This window comes from Corapipo altera, unplaced genomic scaffold (assembly GCF_003945725.1).
Source record: "Corapipo altera isolate COAL_440 unplaced genomic scaffold, ASM394572v1 255, whole genome shotgun sequence".
NCBI classification, from domain to species: Eukaryota; Metazoa; Chordata; class Aves; order Passeriformes; family Pipridae; genus Corapipo; species Corapipo altera.
Genome location: NW_020884929.1, coordinates 2,324,387 through 2,343,899, shown reverse-complemented (window position 1 = coordinate 2,343,899; position 19,513 = coordinate 2,324,387). Strand labels below are relative to the sequence as shown.

Here is a 19,513-nt window from a genome sequence, read left to right as displayed (position 1 = left end):
GTGCTTTTATTTCGACAGCAGAGACAATGGCTACAAAGCGTTGTTTAATCGCTTGCAGATATAACTTTTATGTATCTAAACCTTCACAGTTAAAGGCTGGCGCGGATTTTTGAAAAGCTGTGATTCTCTGACATTTTTTTCTGGATGTATTTAACACTTGAGCAGTAATGTGCCCTGGTTTCTCAGATGGGTTAGCTTGGTGCCAGGGATGAGCGTGATCTTGTCTGTGCCATGCTGCCCAGGGCTGTTCTGGAAATCATCCCGGTGGACATCGACGTGGACTTAGGCAGCCTCTGCAAGGCTGGTTTCGGAGGGAGGACTGTGAAGCTCGTAGCTTCCCTTGGATTTTCCCTCCCCGCCAAAGGATCTGGTTAGCATCTAGTTACAATCGTTAATTAAAGCACTTAAACAGTATCGCTGTTCTGGTGGCTTGACTGAGCTGCATGGGGCGAGCTAAGCGGGGAGGCAGGATCCCTGCCGTAAATACACGGATCTCCCTGGCCCGGCTGGCTGTTTGTGAGCAGATGTCAGGAGACATTCAGTAACACCGGTGTGGCACTGTGCTTCCACTGGAGCATCCTAGAGTCAGGCAGTACTGGCAGCCCCGTCTGGCACTGTCTTACGATGGGCTTCCAGCCTCGATGCACTGATTTCGTACTTGGTCGAGATGATGGAGTTGTATCTGTGTAAAACTGGAAGAGGTGAGAGCGATTGGAGGGTGAATTCCTCCCTGGGTGGTTGACAGCGAGTGATTTATCACATTAGTGACCCTGGCAAGGCACTGCTGGCTTGTCCATAACCTGGTTTCCGCAAAAATAGCGCTCGGGTGTTAGACATCATCAGCACCCTTGGCTGGGCTGTAAGAGGGAGCAGGGGAAAAAACTTTGTATTTCTGCTCAGCCTAGTTTGAAAGTCGCTGATTCTTAGCTATTTTAGGAATGGCATTTCAGATCGCTCCTTGTCGGGAATGCCTCATCCTGCCGGCCCCGCTCTCCTACCTCGTAGTTAAACACATACATACCTGGAAGTGGAGAGCTGCTGCAGTCAGCTTTCTAGTACCACTACAAGTTTCTGTGAGTACCTAATGTCTAGAATTTAAAACCTGTTAATAGTTGAAGGAGGAGAGGACTTTTTATGTTCTACTCTGACCATTAAAAATGTGATGAAGCTGAAATGTGCAGCAGTGCATCACGCGTGGGGACTGTGTGGGTGTGTTCAGGCTCCCGTGCCTGTGTTTTGTCCTGTGGTGAGAAGAGAGATACCTTGTGTGCTTTCTGTGCCAGCAGAAAGAGCCCCTCTTCATTTTGAAAGGGCTTGGTAGTACATCTGAAAAATTCCTTCTGCCTTGTCACCTTTTCGTGATGAGATTGTGGGCGCGTCACGCTCTGTGCCTGCACGGCCCTGCACAGAAACCCCATTGATGTTTCTGCTGTGTAGGGTGGGCACCTCAGCGTGTCATGGCAGCCCTGCTAGCGAGATGACACAACACACGTGGGGACATGCCACGCTCTGTGGCACCCCCGAGCAGAGCCAGCTGCTCCCTGGTGTGAGCCACACCTGGCAGGCAGTGGCACGCCTGTGACTTGCTGCTGGCGTCACCGGCCAGTGGGTCACCTCCCGCCCTGATCACCCTGGGGGAGGTCGGGGTTTGGTGGTCGTATCACAGTTTCAGAGGGAATTTGAACACTGTGCGGGATGCTGATCCCACAGAGATTAATATGGGCCCCTTTATTTAATTGTAAGAAGGCTGTCACAGAGGTGAGGCAGAGCTGTGCAGGATCGCCCCGCACGCCTGTGTTGTTGTGGACGGCGACTTCGGAAACGCCGAGGAAAAGCTTTTAGGTTTCCCCCAATGTTTATAAATACAATATGGTGCAAACTGTCAAGCAAGCTGTTCAAAATCACATAACGCCTGTGCTGCCTTCCCTGTTCAGCTCGAATGCCTTCACCACGTACTCTGTGTTCATCTGAAGCTTAAAGCTCCCGGCACGCAGCTCTGGCCCATCTGCCACGGCTTTTCCAGCACCCCTCTCCAGCTCCTGTGAGCTGGGCTGGGGACACAGTTGGTGCTGTAGCTCCACCTTGGGAGTCCTGAGCATCCTTCAGTGCCACGCTGCTCCTGGCCAGCTTGGCAAGAGCCCAAGCTGCCCCTGGAGCATCCTGGCTCGTACACCCAAACTGCACATATGGGCAGAAACACCATCTTCGAGTCCCCTTCGTCCTCCTTAGAAGGTTTGCCCACCTTAGAAGTTCCCTGAAAATGAAGGAATAAACCCCTTCCTGGTAGCTCCAGCCATGCTGTGGCCTTCTGCTCCCTGTCCCGTGCCTTCAGTAGGGCTGGATTAAGCCTGTTTGCTGGATGTTTCACTCTGAAGTGTGCCAGGGTCTTCTACCTTAATATATATAAAAAGACAAGATGTTTATTAAACTCAGACCCTGCTTTTTCTTCTACAATTTATATCCCAAGAGGCTGGTGATAAACAGTTTATTAAAAAGAAATCCTGATTTATTTCTGCAAATGGTTACATTTCAAGCTGGTACCGAACGGTTTTGTAAGAGACCACCTTTTATGCTTCCCATGGCAGTTTAAAAGATTGCTAGAAAAATAATCCAGAATCTAAGTAGGTTTGGATAAAGGCAAGCCAGGACTGTACGTCAGGGTATGTGGTGCTTTTATGCAGCGAGGCGGCGGATTTTACCACAGAACATCTGGGTACTGGCTTCAGTTACAGCCCAGATTTTAGTGGGATAACAAGTCTTGTTTGGCTTCACGTTCATTTTGAAGTCACTAAACTTTATGTGAATAATAAAACTCTAAGCCCATTACTTCACTATTTTCAAGGGGCTGTTTCAGCCCTCCTTCGAGGTCTCGCATCTTTCTAGAGCTGGTTTTATTTTGCCTTGCTAAGTGGGTATTTACCTTTTCAGCCCCTGGCCTGCTCTGGCAGGAGGCTGATTTACTAATTTGTACCGGTGGACACACCAGGGACGGCGGGTTTCCATCCCACCCTGCACAACATGCACGTTTTCTGCATTAGGGGCAGCCTAATGAAAACTGCGCATTCCTTGTGCAGAGCATTCAGAGGGGCCGATGTTGTTCATGTTGAGGACGATAGAGCTGCTCTGGGCTACCAGTTCAGCCACTTGTGAGAGCTAAAATAACGGGGGAGGTTTTGCTTTCTTTTTCTGTTTGATTATAAAATGCAGAGGAGAAGGGTGGACCTGACTGAAGGAGGGAAGGGCCTCCTCCTTCATGTAAGAAAACAAGTTTTCAAGCCCTTACGAAAAAGTCCACGTACCGGTGGGAATGCCCAGCTTCAGGGATGATAACCTCAGCTAATAACATAAATGTTTGGAATAACATAAATGTTGGAATATAAGTTTTGTGTTGTGAGAGTGTAAGTGAGAGTGTACTGACATGCCGTGAGACTGATGTTTAACTTGCTTACGGAGCACCTGGTGTGATACTGAATGCTGCTGGTGTCACTGACTGTATGGGCAGGAATAAACTAGAAGAAGTCAGGATTATGTCAAATATCATAGGTAAGACCAGTAAGGAGGGACTTAAGTACTGCTTGAGCTCTGCTAAATCATGAGCAGTGAGTGAGCGAGCAATGCCTTGGAGAAAAGGCAGAGTGCAGAAGCCGCGTTCCCCACTCTGTTTTACATCGTGACTGAGAGGTACTTCTCTGACAAAAATCCTCATTAGATCAAGCAGGGATAGTTTCTGCCTGAGAAAACGACTCAAATAAGCCTAATGCTTATGGATGGGTGGAAGGAGCTTTGAAGACCGAGGAGATGTTATGTTTGAAAACTTTAACAAGATGTCATTAGGAGAGGAAGTATTTGCCCTTAGATTGGGAAACAGGTCAGGATAATAAATCATAACTCCAGGAGAATGTGCTTAAAGCTGGAAATACGTTAAGAGGAGGAGAGAGAGAGTAAATATTAAAAAGAAATTTGTTCTTTCAGAATTAGTTTTCTCATTTGCTGTATGCAAGGACACCCATGAAACAGGAGAAAGATAAATGTTAACATGGAGCTGTAACAGGAACCAGTCGAAAATCCCGTGACTGTGTAGATGGGTTTGATTGCATCCCAGGGAGTGTGTCGGTCGTGCAGGACACATCAGAAACAGGCAGAGTGTGGTCTCAGTTCATATGTGAGGTAGCTGATACTCTGATTTCACCAAAAACATGGTGGGGGACATTTTAGAGGGTGGGTTTTAAATGCCCTTTGAGTAATCAGCAACACGAGTTGTTTGAGAACCCAGCCCCAGTACCTGACTGTTTCAATGAACAAAAATATACCTGATTAACCAGAAGGATGCAGGCAAATCCTGTGCTGAGCATCTTTCAGTGGGCTCTGTCCTCCCACCTGGGCAGGTAATGGCAGCATGTGCAGCATTTCTCACAGATTTCTCCAGAACATGTGGGGTTGTTTGGGTTTGGCCTGAACTGGGGCTGCTCTGGCTTCAGGGTAATTAAATGCAGTAGTTGCAGAGATGTTTGTTGCTGGTGTGACAGCTGAGATAAGAAGCAGTGGGTACTTACTGCAAGCACCTGGAAAACTGGAAACCAGAAAGCAATAATTTATCTTTCCTACTTCATTCCCCCCCTTGGTGGGTCCGGATATGAGGATATGAACACCCCTCCAGCGTGACCCTTGCATGCTCACCACGGGACACACCTCCGAGGCCCATACCTCCCCTGGGACTTCCAGGGGAAAAGCATTGTTTGACTAATTAAGCAAATTTATTATTATTATTATTATTTAAGAAAATGTAACTTTGAAGGGGTTGAAACTTTATCGGGGAGTGAGAAAAACGATGCTTTTCACCTTTCTCCCTTCTGACTTGCTCAGTACCAAAATAGAGCAGCGCTAGACCAGCCACTGCTCCTGCTGCAAAGGGATCACAGGTTCTTCACACACGTTTGCAGGGATGATTAAACAGGGTGGAAGGTTTTTACAAAGCAGCCAGAATATCGTGGAGAAACGAGCCTTCTCTCTCTCCTACTTGCTGCTTTGTTTAGGTGCAGCAGATTTGCTGCTAATTTGTTTATAGTCAAACAGTCTAAACGTGTCTCAGCGTTCTGAAACCCAGAAACCTGGTGCAAATTAAGCAGTTTACAGATTGGGATGATGATGGTGCGGGAAAGCCAAGTGTCTTGGAGCTGCCAGCTGGTCTCTGGATGTGAAGGAAAACATCAGTGAGCAGCGCTAACGGTTTCTAGTCCCCATTCCTTCCCTTCCTTTGGCTACTAAATCTGCATTTAATTCCCCAGGGGCTTTCTCTCCTGGGTAAGTATTACTTACTTGAGTATGATTTGTAGGGCTAATAGGATCTTATCCTTATTTGGGGAAGACCCCGGGGGCTCTCTCAAACTGATTTTTCAGTAATGAGAAATAATGAATAAAAATCTAATAGTCCTAGGGGGTATTAAAGTTACAATTTTGCAGGGAAGATTTAATGTCAGTCAATTAAAACTTTTATAATCCTGTTATAGTACAATGGTTGGGAAAAAAAATAATACAAGGAAAAATAAGTAGGTTTTAAGACCCTCTCGCATCACGTGAACAAGTCTAACTTAATTTAATGTTTGAATTTTAAAGCAAGAGTCTAAGACATCTCCTGCAAGTGTGTGATAGCAGGGTGGCAGGGTCAGGGAAAGAAATGTGCTGTGTTAATTTACAGAGTGCATTCTAATTCCCACTCATCTAAGAAAAAGCAGTTGCAAGGTGTTTATAAGAAAACCCAGGCGACTAGGCCATTAACTCAAAAATGCATCTTAGTGAGATGCACCTTCAGTAGCCCAAAACACGCTCTGGCTCGACCTGTTGCTCATGGGGTTCATGACCAGTCCCACTTGGAACTATGGGCTTATCATGGCTTTCTCCAGCCAAGGGCTGAGCAGACCCCAGCTCGTGGCCCTTGGTGCAAAAGCACCAAAGAGCAGCTACTTTTTTGAATTTACAGCTTTTTGGGTTTTACAATGAGGTAGTTACCGTGATGCTGAAATGACACTTTGTCCGTTAGCAGTAACTTTCATCCAAGATTGGTGTAGCCATTTCCAGTCCCTAGTGAAGGGACACTCCCCGAAAAGGGTGCCCAGAAGGCAGTGCTGGATCCCGTGCCACAGCTCTCACCACGTTTACCCCCTTTGGGAAAGGAAATGCCCTTGGCATGCATTTCAGTCATCTCTGAATGCAGAAATTCCTCTTTTTTCCCCCCTTCTTCTCCCTTCTTTCCCCTGCTGTCAGCTGAGGATGTATGGTTGCCATAAGAAGGCCTGAAGGTTTTGGGGCTGTTTGGATGTTCACTCACCCATGACAGTGTGACTCCCCCACCGTATGTGTTCCCCGGGCTTTTGTTGGCAGTAACCAGATGAAGGACTAACCTTTCGCCTGCCAGCCTGGACAAATAAACACTGGCCCAGCAGTGGAGTGGAGCTGAAACCAACCCTTTTGAAAACCAGATTTTTCACATCCCTTACCACAGCTCTGCAGTTGATCCTGGCAGGTTTGAAGCTCTGGCAGCACATCCCTTTGGAGCACCCATCTTTTTGCACTTGGGAAAGACTTTCCAGCTGGGTCATGCAGAGGTCCTCTGCTTAGAAAGCCAAAAAAGTGCTAGAAAGAAGGCTGAAGACTGGAAGCTCCCAAACAAGCTCCTGTCCTGCTTTGGTATGATGGGCTGGTGGCTGGCGAGCTGTGGTGTCTTACAGTCTCTCCAGACAGGTGTGTGTGTGAGCTCTGTTTAAGGCTCACATGTGGCAGCAATTTCAGTGCTTGTGTCTCTCCATCTCCTGTCCATTTTGGAGGCAAATCCTTGCTCAATCACATGGCTTCTTAGTGCTGGAGAGGTTGAGCGATGCTGTGTGAGCAGCTGGGGGAGGTTGGGATTTTCTCTGGAGGCAGTGGGAAGTGATCCATGCTGGATCTCAGGGAGTTCTTGCTGCTGTAACTGTGGCTGAGATCTGCCAGCTCTAACACCCAGCATGCTGGTAGAACTATGTAAATATCAATAGCTGCAGCACCGCATTTGATACTTTCCATTTCCAAACACTTGGCAAATGTTTACATATTTCCAGCAGCCCTTTTCCAACTAGGGAAAATGAGACACGGCATCTGTGAATTACAGGGGTACGTGACAAATCATTATGAGAGAGCACCTTAATGGTTCATTAAGGACTTGTAGGGCCTAATGTTTTCTTTGCATACCTTGAAAGCTGAAGGCAGATAATATTAAAACCAAATTAAATTTTGGATAGTAAGTTCAATCAGAAAAATTTGGACTCTGATGATAATTAGGGAACGGGAGATTTTGGAGGATCACCTATCAATGTAACACGTATTACTGTGGTCATAATTAATATGTGTTGGTCTCTCCTCCCAAGTAGCAACTGATACGACGAATGGAAACGGCCTCGAGTGGTGCCAGAGAAGGTTTATACTGGACAGCAGGAAAAATTTCTTCATGGAAAGGGTTGTCAAGCACTGGAACGGGCTGCCCAGGGCAGCGGTGAAGTCACCATCCCTGGGGGTATTTAAAAGATGTGTCAATGTGGTGCTAAGGGACATGGCTTAAGTGGCAGTGCTGGGTTGGTGGTTGGACTCAATGATCTTAGGGGGCTTTTCCAACCTGATTCCCATATGGGTTAGACTCTGAATTCAGTGGAAAAAGTCATAATTCCTTTGAAGTCAGCTGGGGATCTGGATTGCAGGATTCCGGTATAACTGAAAGTGACACAGGGGTAAGATCAAAAAAATATAGGAGCGAACAGAATGAATTGTATTTTCTCCTGTCCCATATTTAGTTAACTAGGAATGTTCCTGGATTGAAAAAACCCAGAAACCAACCTTACAGTTGCATTTGGTGCCAGATGCCTGCTACAGTTTCTGTTTGAGTTCCCGTTGCTGTGTCTTTGCCCCAGGATATCGACTGTGACTGCAGGATGCCATCCTGGTGGCAGCACAGGGGTGCAGTCACTTCCCCAGGGATTGGGGAATTGTCTCCTGGGCATGAGCACCATGGGTTGTTGCTGCTGCTGCCTTGCTCTGCTCTTCCAGCTGCCAGAGGGCTTTCTGGGGAGCTGCTGCTGCTGTGCTCCGCACTGTTGCAGACATTGCTGGTTGTTACTGGTGAGCCTGGGAGTGCTGAGAAATCCTCGGTGCTAAAACAGGAGGTATGGTAACATTGAGAGTGAGAATTTCTGAGTAGCCCTTGCAGGAAAACTGTGTGTGTAGGGGTGGGAGGTGGATGTGAATACTAATGCCCTGGGGCTGGCTGTGGCTCCTAATCCTATGGATGTGTGTGGTGGTGTTCCTGACCCCAAAGAAAACTGCATGTCTGATGGAAGCTCTGGGAATCAGCCTCTGTGCACTTAACAGGGTTTCAGAGTAGTCAGCAGTATTCCCTTTTTTAATCACCTACCAAAAAGTGGAAGGGAAGAAGTGCTCAAGTGATTCCAGTGTGCTCGTGGCACAGCTTTCCACAAAGTGTGAGTGCTCTGGTTGTTGCTGGAGCTGCCTGAGGCTCGGCTTCCCCCTGCTCCTGCTCTGCAAGTCACTCTGGTGACCTGCAGCTCCCTGCCTGTCCCTGCCTCTCCCACAGCTCCCTGCCCTGCACCAGTCCCTTGTTTTCTCCCCTTTATCCAACACCTTGTTGTCCATGAGCAGCCTCCAGGCGAGCGGTATTCCCCAGGCCCTAGGAATGGCTCAAACCACTTTAACTCCTCCGGTAGTTAATGCAGTAATGACTTTGGGTTTATGTTTTAAGCTCTTTCCAAAAGTCCTTCTGATTTCCAGCTGTAAGCCCCGGCGGTTTGAGGATGCGACAGCGGGATGCACGGACACCACTTCTGTCCCTGCTCTTTGTCACGCCCTGACATTTCAGTCATCCCCGTCCCTCATGGGTTTTGGCAAGGGCTCTTGCTCATAATGTCGTTCTGAAGTATTTCAGAGAAGCAGTGGGAAACTCTGTCCCAAATCCCAATGTGCTGGTGTTGGTTGTAATTTGTAATTGTTCATATGTTCCTCCCTGCTAATCCCCTTGCTGAAATTCATTACGGAGACAGAGCAACGTACACCCGGAGAGCTGTGCTGAAGGCGGAATGACTTGGCCGGGGAAAGTAGCTATTGTTTTATGATTAAAGGAAGGGATTATATTGGGATTTCCTTGAACAAGGAAAGTCTCTGCCCTACTTTTATTGCTTGTAACAAGGGGATAATAATTACTCTCCATTATAAAACACCTCCAGCTCTTGCGATGAAAGATTAGTGGTAGGGCTGCGTGGCATTCCGGGTTGGTTATCTTAAACAGCCTGGAGTTGTGCAGACTAAGATTTCTCTGCCTTGTTTCTCCAACTGGGGCTCAACCCCTGCTGAGACTATGGAAAAAATTCCTCTGAGTCTGACACGAGATTTTCCTCTGGAAGAGCTGGGACCAGTCACCTGTCCCGTGACGCTCGCCCTCTCCAGGAGCAACATCCAGCCACCTGGAGGTTTGGGAGGGTGAGCGGGTACGACAGTAAGGACACAGGAGTGGCCAAGGGAAGTATGATTTGGGCAGGGGGAGGGCTGCCAGCTGGCTGCCACCCAGTGCTCCAGCACATCGCTTCTTCCCAAGCTGCTGCCATCCCTCACAGGGACAGAACAACTGAGCATTGTACCAGAGGCTGCCGGGGACTCACTGTTTGTTTGCCTTTGACACTCGCTTGGGTCGAGGTGGCTGTGAAGGGGAGAAGTGCTGGTATGTGGTCTCCGACTGAAAAAAGGAAAACTATGAGGCATTTCCTCGAGTGTCCCAAATGGTATCTCCTGGCTCAGCTGGTGTTTGAAGCATCCAGCCACAACCAGCTCCAGGGTGACGATTTTGATGTAATCAGAGTTGGATCTGTTTCCACTAAAAGTGGAAAAATAAATAAGGCTCGGTTTAGAAACAAAATAGTCCATGTAAAATTTGATTTTTTGATACCGTATCTCCCTGAGTATGTTTGCTTTTCAACATGTCTAATTTGAGACAGCTCTGCATTTTACAATGATAGCCCTTCGGAGTTAACCTCTCTGCCAAGCTGTAGCTCCCTGCCACTGTTGTTCATTAAGATTTGGTGGAAATGTACCCTTATTTCTTCATACCTTCTTATTTTCACATGCTTGGATTTTTTTTTTCCTGTGCTACTGTGATTGCTTTGCTAAAACAATACTCCCAGCAAAGGAAAATCGTGGGTTGAATTGGAATTGCAAGAGGCAGTCAGTTAATCCACAGATTATTGACACGGTGGACCCTAAATGCTTCAAAGGCACCATTATAGTCCATCGTGTCCGTGTGGACTTAGGGAGCTTTAATCCACGGATTACAGGTCCATAAATGCTCCTGCCCTCCCAGTTACAGCTGGTCCTGCCGACGGGAGCTGCCATGTCAAGCTGGCTGTGGCACTTCACAAAAATATTTGCCTTTAAAATCCACAGAGACAGCGATACACCCCTGCGTCCCTGTCAGGGCTGCATTCCTTGTCCCGAGCTCCAGGAGAGGTCCCACAGCCCTGCCTGGCCCGTAATTTTCCCCAGGCACGAGGCAGGACCAGACAACAAGTTTTCAAAAGTGCTGCTTTAAAAAAAAAGAAACCACAAAAAAGCCCAAATGAAAAGCGTACCAAACGTTTTCCAGATCCTTCAGGGAACAGTGAGCATTAAATGGCAGCCCTTCACTTTTCCCCTCTGGTCTCCCTCTAAACAAACAAATGGTGCAGCTCCCAGTAAATACTTTGGTTGCAAAGGCATTATTTTTTCTTGTTTGCACATTTAAAAATAACTAATTGTATTACAGTCGAAATTGGTAGGTGCTTTTCAACCCCTCTGTTTCTCAGGTGATAACTGTGTGTGCTGAGGCGTGTGTATTTGTGTTATATATCGCTGGAAATGAAGTGTATAATGGAAAAGCTCACTGCCTCTTTACTTGCAGCATTCCTATAATAAGTCAAAGAAGTCACACAGTGCCCTTTTATTTCCAAAGCTGGACTTAAATGGTGTCAATAAATCTGCAGGCTTATTATGAGATGCAGCATGGGTAATGTAAACAGCAAAAAAACCCAGCACCCCAGCACACCAGAGTTTAAAAATAGGATCTAAGGAGGAAAAAAGTCAACCATCCGTATAATAAAAAAGAGAAGAAATGCAACACAAAAGCACTGTGTCAGGCAGTGCCTTGAAATTATCCTCACTAAATTACAGCCATGCACTTTCCACTCTCTGTAATTAAACATGAGGGTTTGGTTATTCCAGACGAATTTGCTTCAGGTAAACCCAGATCTTTTTTGTTTTGCTGTTGTAAATCCTTTACAGGTCTCTGTGAACTACAGACAGTGGAGGGGTAAAGCAAATGATTTCCACAGATCAAGGCAGTTGAAGATGACTGTCAATAAAACTGGCCTTGCACGTGGTGAATCCAGTACTCTTGCTCCCTTTTTATGGAGGGTGGGCATATTCAGGAACAGTTGTGCTTGGGGCAATCAGAAAATACTGTAGTCTTGAGCAGTGAAATCAAAAATGGGGTGATTTAACCTGCCTCTGAGGCCTCCTGTTTCTGGCTTTGGTTGAGGATGTGCCCACCCCAGTGATCCTGCAGCCTGTGGGTAAAGCCTGTGAGGTGCTGCCACGGCTCTGGCTAATTTGTCCCTCCACTCAGAACCTGAGCCAGCTGCAAATCCTGTTATCCCCTCCTCTTCTGCTTATAATTACAGTTTACCTAGAGATTTGCAGGCCTTTTGTGCAGATGAAGTTTGTTATGCAGAGGTCTTAAAGGCAGGACAGAGGGCTGTGTAGGGCTTGTGGAGGTGGGATTTTTGAAAAGTTGGGTAAGACTCACTGCCTGAGTGGAAATTTTTAAAAAATAGGAATTAATTGTAATCATCATAAACCCTGTGATCTGATTTAGCAATAACTTTCATGTGTATGTGCCTCTAACTGGAATTTATAAAATGGCCAGACTGATTCTTTGTGGGAGAAGGAAAAAAAAACACAAGCCTCTGCCAAGGTGGTAAATTCTGAAGTGTTTAAAATAACTCATATCCCAATGTACAGCATGTATTTTTCATCATCTGTTGATCTGCTTGGGTAAATACATCCAGGTTTATTAAGCAAACCTCTCCTGAGGTGTGGCTGTTGCTGCCGGAGTGTTTGTGTAGCCCAGGAGCTGCTCACCTGGAGACAGGACTGCTGCATTCCAGGGGAAAATCCAAGGAAACCCTGGCCACCTGCCCTGGGTTCCGTGTCCCGGTGGCCTACAGGCAACACCGGGTGGCCTTGTCGGCTGGGAGAGGAGATGGGACCCCCTGGATGCTCCCTGCTCACAGTCTGGCTCCCCAGAGTGGGTCAATCCGCGGGACTTTTCCCTCTGGAGTTAAAGCTCAGTTTAGAGAGAGAGTTTGGGAAAAAAGCGAGAGGTAAAGATGGGCCATTAGAGGGCACTTTTGCAATCCCGGAGAAGGAAAACAGTGCTTATTATTTCACTTAGGACTGTTTATTTTGGCACTCTCTTAAATTCAGTGATAAACAGCAGGCAAATCCCTCCAGTCAGCAGGAATATATCAATAAAATATTGACTTGGAGTTTAAAAGAAAAGAAAACAAGATGAACTTGTAAAAAAGGGAATAAAAGGCATTTAAGGAGGTGGCACAGTCTAGAGAGCAAAAAAAAATCACACAACATATTTCACGTAATTTTTATGGTTTAGCAGTGCAGTGCTTGGGCCTCAGCTTGTACCTGGCTTCTAAAAACAAATCCAAGGCAAGAAAATCATTTGATGGAAGTTTCTGAGGGCTTGGAATTCACAGGCTCACATCTAGCAAGCGCATTTTCTGAAGTATTTCCAGGTATTTCGGTGTGGGATGGGCAGGGATCACAGAACTAACCTTGATGTGTCTCCTTGTTACTTTTAAGCCAAAATGCTGTTAGAATTAGATAAATGAATCGGAGACAAATTTGTACTTCATGGCTGCTCTGTGGTTGGTAATGGGGACAGAAACACCATTTATGGGAGTTTTTTAAGCACATCAACTGGTGAAATTATTTAAGAAGTGAAGCTTAGCCTATAATCAGAATGGTTTATTTTAACAGAGGTTACATTGCAGTGGGACTGACTATGGGAATACACAAGGTTGCAATTTCAGGGGGTTCACATGGAGGACGCTGTCTGCAGAAAGCGTCAGAGTTTCTTACCTAACCAAATAATCTGCTCTAACTGTTGTGATTAAGTTGGAAAGAATTTCTTCCCTGTTGGCCAACGATAACACTCGAAAAATCAATAAACAGCATGTTAGAGCACACGAAACTCATCCTGCTTTGTGTGAGAGGAGGTTTCTGCTGACTCCGGTGACTCGAGTCAGCAAGTATTTTGGATCTTTGCTCCAAAAGGTCAAATGCCATTGAGTTTTCTGATAAGTATCAACACTTCAGTCTGAATTCGAGGAAATATGTCTGTTGCCATCAAAAGCTGTTTGGGATAAAATCTGACAAATGCTGGGAAAGCTAAATCAGGATTTAACTATAAGTAGCTCACCACTCGAGGGCTCGCAGGGGGCTCTCCCTGCCCACCTGGGACATGATGCTGGGAGCAGCTTTTGCTTTCATCTTTCCATGGTGTTCCACTCAGGGAGGGGAGGATCTGGCTGCAGATACAGGAATATGTGTCAGACCAGGGAGGGAGAAGGCTGAGGAGGGCATGAGTGAAAGGAGGGGAAGATAAAATTGCATCCTGTGAGGGAATGTTTAGGATGTGTTGTTCGTGGCTTAGGATGCTTTGGAATTTGCTCCATGTTTTCTCTTCCCTCTTGCATCTCCAGTTTCAGTGGGAAAATAGATGGAGGGCAGAGACTGGGCTGGATAGCAGGAGCTGGAAAAAACAGTAGAAAGCAGGGCAAGAATCATTTGAGATAACAGAGCCAGAGACAGTGGAGGGCAGGAGAGGGGGGTGTGTAGGAGGGGTGAGCTGGGAGGACCTGTGCATTGGTGGAAGGAACAAGGAGCTTTATGTTTGCTATTTTTGCATAAAATATTAGAGAAGGGTCAAGAGTGTGTGTGTGGGGGGAAACCCCAGTCTCAGGAGAAGATTTGATCTTCAAGTTAAAAAGAAAGGGTTTGTTATAAAGTCATAGCTACCTTACAGGAGCAGTGTTTGACTGCACATTCAGCCAAGGGACAAGATAAAACTGTTCCTGCCAGCTCAGCTTTTTACCATGTTTCTCCCCAAAGCCAGTGCTAACACAGTTGAGGTAAAGACCTAAACCTCCTTTGTTTCCCCCCCCCCTAATTTAAAAAAAATGTTATCATTTAGCAATTTAAACTTGATATACTCATACCAAAAATGGACTGTTTCCCCCCCTACTCCCCTCATACCAGAACCATTATATATGAGATCATCTACTGTACTGAAAGGAGGTTTCCAGCCTGTCCCACTGTATGTGTTGGGGTAGTCATTACTGACCTACTTGTAGACATAATAATGAAAGGCTGAGATTATGAATTATTGTGCCTAATTTGTAAAGGATTCTCTGCTTTTGTGTTTTGCAATTCCCATCAGGCTTGAGGATTAAGCCCTGCTGAATTGCATGCTAATACCAATGTGCTTTGAATATGTGTGGGTTTATATCACATGTTTTCCTAATTCACTATTTTTGTAAAGAACAACTTCCCTGGAAGTATTTACTTTCCAAAGGATTGTTGGAAGCCCAGACGAAATCTCCTAAGGAGAGCGAGGCCGATGTCCCCTCCGTCTGCTCTGTGCTGGCTTTAGCTCCCAAGTCCAGCGAGCTCTGTCTCTGCTGTGGCAAAACATCAAGCTGTGGCTCTACCCAAGTATGTGGAAGGCTTTTGGTAGTGACAGGGAGAGAGAAACATTTGAAAGCAGTGCATGGGCTTGCTTTCAGTTGCAGTTCAAGGTGGAAGGTGCCTGCAGAAGTGCATATGATGTTGTTACAGGGACGCCCACGTTTCAGCAGGGAATCAGCTGCACGTGGTGCCCCCTCCTGAGGTGGGATTCCCTGTCTTTGCTGTAGGATGCTCCTGCTGCACTGCCCGCTGCTGCTGCTGCTGCTGCTGCTGCCACTGGGCTCCAGGCCCCAGAAGTTCCCGACCAGGGATGAGGAGCTGTTCCAAATGCAGATCCGGGACAAAGCGTTTTTTCACGATACGTCCGTCATCCCGGATGGAGCGGAAATCAGCAGCTACCTGTTCCGAGACACCCCTAAAAGGTATCTCTGCCTGGCTCGAGGGAGGAGGTCGTGCTTTGGAGATAGTAGCTCTGTTTGCTGAAATAAAAGTTGGACCCAAACCAGAGAAATACAAATGCCAGTGTTCTGTTTGGTGAAGTAACTAACTATGCGAGTTTCCATCCCAATCTGGCCTCCGCAGCTGAGGGCCTGTCCAATTTATTTGATTTCTGGGATAAGCCCAGAGCTCCCACAGACCGCAGAATTTCCCTGAAGTGGGGCCACTAACCATGTCTGGAGGCAAAGGGAGAGGGAAGGAAATTAGAAACTACAGGCTTAGCCCACCACACTTGTCTCTCTTAATTATTTCATATTGAACTTTAAAGTAGCAGTGTAAGGCAGACTGATCTGAACTCCCCACTTCCAGAAAAAACTGAGGTTAGACTGGGGAAGAACCTGAGGCTCCAAAGAATTCAGGGAAGAGCAGCACTGCCATCATATCACATTTCTCCTCCAGCCTTCATCGGTGAGAAATACTTTACGATAGATGATGTTTAGAGCTTGTGGGGATGTGGGAGGGCAGCTGGATGTGTCTGTATCTATATGTGCTCCTAGGGCCCTTACCTGGACATAGCATAAATGTGTGTCCTGCTTTGAAGAGCATATCCCTAAATTCCGTGAGAGACCCCATTTCCCTCATTTATACCTTTGTGACTATTCACACTGTACACAGTTAGTGTAGGGGTAAAAAATGAAGCTGGTGGAGGGGAGGACAGAAGGGGGCAGAAATCCCTCTACTGTGTCTTGACAAGGAAGTGTGAACTGCACCCCAGTGTCTGAGTGAGAGGACTCCCCTCACCTCCTTAGCTCTCGCCCACCGGCCTTCCCACATTCCCTCTGCACACACTTGCCTGTCAGTAACACTTTTGACTCCATTGTCCTGCCAGGACCATCCTCGATCATGTCAGGTCAGTCCCTGCCAGTTGGCTGCCATCAGGAGTTACTGACATGTGGTCTGTTAACCTACCCCTAGGTATTTCTTTGTGGTTGAAGAGGACAACACTCCCTTAGCAGTGACTGTGACACCATGTGATGCCCCCCTGGAGTGGAAACTGAGTGTACAAGAGCTCCCAGAGGAAGCCAGTGGAGAAGGTTCAGGTAACAAACCACAAACGATTTTTCCTGTGCCACACAGACCTGCTTTTCTCCTGGATTTGAGGTTCCTCAAACACTGAGTCTCACAGCAGGCCCGACTTTATGGTCTCCTGCTGTTTGGATCTTCAGCCCCAGTCCTGCTGTTGTGCAGGAAATGGGCAGGAGGCAGCAACATGAAAGGGAAAAGGGCTACAAAAAATAAAAGGAAAAGCTGAGGTCACAGAGGGCACTAGGTTTCCTGGGGGCTTTGCTGTGAGCTGTGTACACAAGGTAAGAACTGGAGAGACAGGGATGGGGTTGCAGCAGGGCTGAGCTCACCCCCTTTGAGGGAGTAGACCTGGAGCCATATAACTGCTGCTCAGGAGAGAAAAGGGCTTTGGCTTCCAGAGCATCTCAACACGAGTGCTAAGCTGTCATACACTCCACATGGGAGGGTACACACACCTTTGGTCCCCACTGTATTTAGCAACAAAATTTTAGCCTGACTTAGAGGGCCGAAGTCAAGGCCCAACATCCAGGAACAGGCAGGTAAGTCAGTTCTCCCTGGGGAACTGTGTGGCATCTCCAGGTGGGGTGCCTGATATTCCCATGGAAGGTATTAGCTACCATTCATGAGACTCTGCTAATACTGGCCAGGTAGAATTTCTGTTGCATTTGGTTTTAACCTGAGTGCCAAACCAATTTTCCCCTCTGATTTGACAGAACTATTGATTACATCTTCCTCAGAAGACAAAACCTTCCTTTTCATCTCACATTTGTATTGTATAGTAAAATGTAGGTGTCTGTTAGAGTTTCATTTTCTCATATTCACAGAGTGTGTCTGTACAGATGTTTTTCTTTACTTGTAACTCAGGTGACCCAGAGCCTCTTGAGCAACAGAAACAGCAGATTACCAGTGAGGAAGGCACAGAGCTCTTCTCTTACAAAGGCAATGACGTGGAGTACTTTGTGTCCTCTAGTTCCCCATCTGGGCTGTACCAACTAGATCTGTTGTCCACAGAGAAGGACACCCATTTTAAGGTGTATGCAACCACCACTCCGGAGTCAGACCAGCCTTATCCGGAATTACCTTACGATCCCAGAATCGATGTCACCTCCCTGGGACGTACAACAGTGACCCTGGCATGGAAGCCAAGTCCCACTGCCTCCCTGCTGAAACAGCCAATCCAGTACTGCATAGTCATCAACAAAGAGCACAACTTCAAAAGCCTCTGTGCTGTGGAAGCCAAGCTCAGTTCTGACGACGCCTTCATGATGGCTCCAAAACCAGGCCTGGATTTCAGTCTGTTTGACTTTGCCCATTTTGGCTTCCCTGCGGACAACAACTCCGGCAAAGAGCGGGGTTTCCTGAAACCATCCAAGTTTGGGCGGCAAACATCCTCCAAGCCCAGAGTTGACCTGCATAAGGTTTGTATTGGGAACAAGAACATCTTCACTGTGTCTGACCTGAAGCCCGACACGCAGTACTACTTTGACATGTTCGCGGTGAACACCAACACCAACATGAGCACCGCGTACGTCGGCACCTTCGCCAGGACCAAGGAGGAGGCCAAGCAGAAAACAGTCGAGCTGAAGGATGGCAAAGTTACAGATGTTTTCATCAAGAGAAAGGGAGCCAAGTTCCTGCGGTTTGCCCCCGTTTCATCCCACCAAAAAGTCACCTTCTCCGTTCATTCGTGCCTGGATGCTGTTCAGATCCAAGTGAGAAGAGACGGAAAACTTCTCCTGTCTCAAAGCGTGGAGGGCGTGCGGCAGTTCCAGCTTCGGGGAAAAGCGAAAGCGAAATATCTCATTAGGCTGAAAGGAAGCAAGAAAGGTGCTTCCATGCTGAAGATCCTGGCTACAACGAGGCCCAACAAGCAGTCTTTTCCTTCTCTCCCGGAAGACACGCGGATCAAAGCCTTCGACAAGCTCCGCACGTGCTCATCGGTCACGGTGGCCTGGCTGGGCACACAGGAGAGGAACAAGTTCTGCATCTACAAGAGGGAAGTGGATGACAACTACAACGAAGAGCAGAAGAAAAGGGAGCAGAACCAGTGCTTGGGTCCAGACACGAGGAAGAAATCGGACAAGGTTCTCTGTAAATATTTCCACAGCCAGAACATCCAGAAAGCTGTGACCACAGAGACAATCAGGGGCCTGCAGCCTGGCAAGTCCTACCTGCTGGATGTTTACGTGATAGGGCACGGGGGGCACTCTGTGAAATACCAGAGCAAACTGGTGAAAACAAGGAAGTTCTGTTAGTGCCCCCGTACATAGAAATATATGGAACTCTGGACTGAGCATTATCCTACTTCCAAGTATACGGATCGACTACTTGCACAGCTGAGAAGTTGTGAGCTGTATTTGTACTGTGTAGAAAAGATATCAACTTGTATATTTATGTTTACATAAGTAATTGTTTGGAGGAACTGAGGCTGGTGCTCTCTGGCAGCACCTGGCAGTGGTATTATCATATGTCCAGTGGCCCACATGTGATGCTCAGTAGATGTCCAAGGTAGCAGGAGACCTCGGAGGAACTGGCACGCCTTCGCTTCCGTATTGCATGAACTGCTTCTAAATTATTTTATACTTAATAAGGCTGAGATTCATCATCTGTCCACCTTGTTACTCACACACAGAACTCACAGACGTACACCCTTTCTCTCAGTGTAGGCGGTAGGGTTTCTGTAAATTATTTTATAGAGTCTTGTTTTAAATGTTTATGTTTCTATGATTGTAAACTATTAAAATCTCCCCCCCCCAATAAAATACAGATCTAAACTAAGTATTAACTGGGCTGCACATGAAGCAGTTTCATTGCTAATGTAAATTCTTACCTAGCTGATTTCCATGTTTAAATACTGTATGTATTTCATGTACAAAGTTGCCATAACGTTATATTCCTGTACATAAAATTAAAAATATTAGATTATATATTGTTTCTTTCCTTTTCTGTTGGTATTTCCATTGTGTAGATTTCTGCAAGATGCTGTGTTTCTGGATCTCAGATTTTCTGAATTTTCTCGTTTGTTTTTCCATGCCACCTTCGTTGACTCAAGAGCTCGTAGGGAGCTGCTTACTGGAAAACACACTTCAGAGAAGGAACTAGCCCAGCACCATTTCAAGAAGCTCAGAGCAGGATACACACTGCCCCAGTCCCAGAATTAAGG

The 19,513-nt window shown here is 46.7% G+C and overlaps 1 protein-coding gene across 4 annotated transcripts in view; it reads left to right on the top strand.

The window, feature by feature from the left end:
• Positions 1–19,277, top strand: part of NDNF (neuron derived neurotrophic factor) — a 32,535-nt gene extending 13,258 nt beyond the window's left edge. For all 4 annotated transcript variants that reach the window (XM_027659063.1, XM_027659064.1, XM_027659062.1 and 1 more), the window contains 3 exons: positions 15,054–15,248; positions 16,240–16,364; positions 17,215–19,277. In XM_027659063.1, coding sequence (XP_027514864.1) covers positions 15,054–15,248; positions 16,240–16,364; positions 17,215–18,605 — 1,711 coding nt within the window. In that variant the 3' untranslated portion in view covers positions 18,606–19,277. The remainder of the gene's footprint in view (positions 1–15,053; positions 15,249–16,239; positions 16,365–17,214) is intronic.
• The last annotated feature ends 236 nt before the right edge of the window (positions 19,278–19,513 follow it).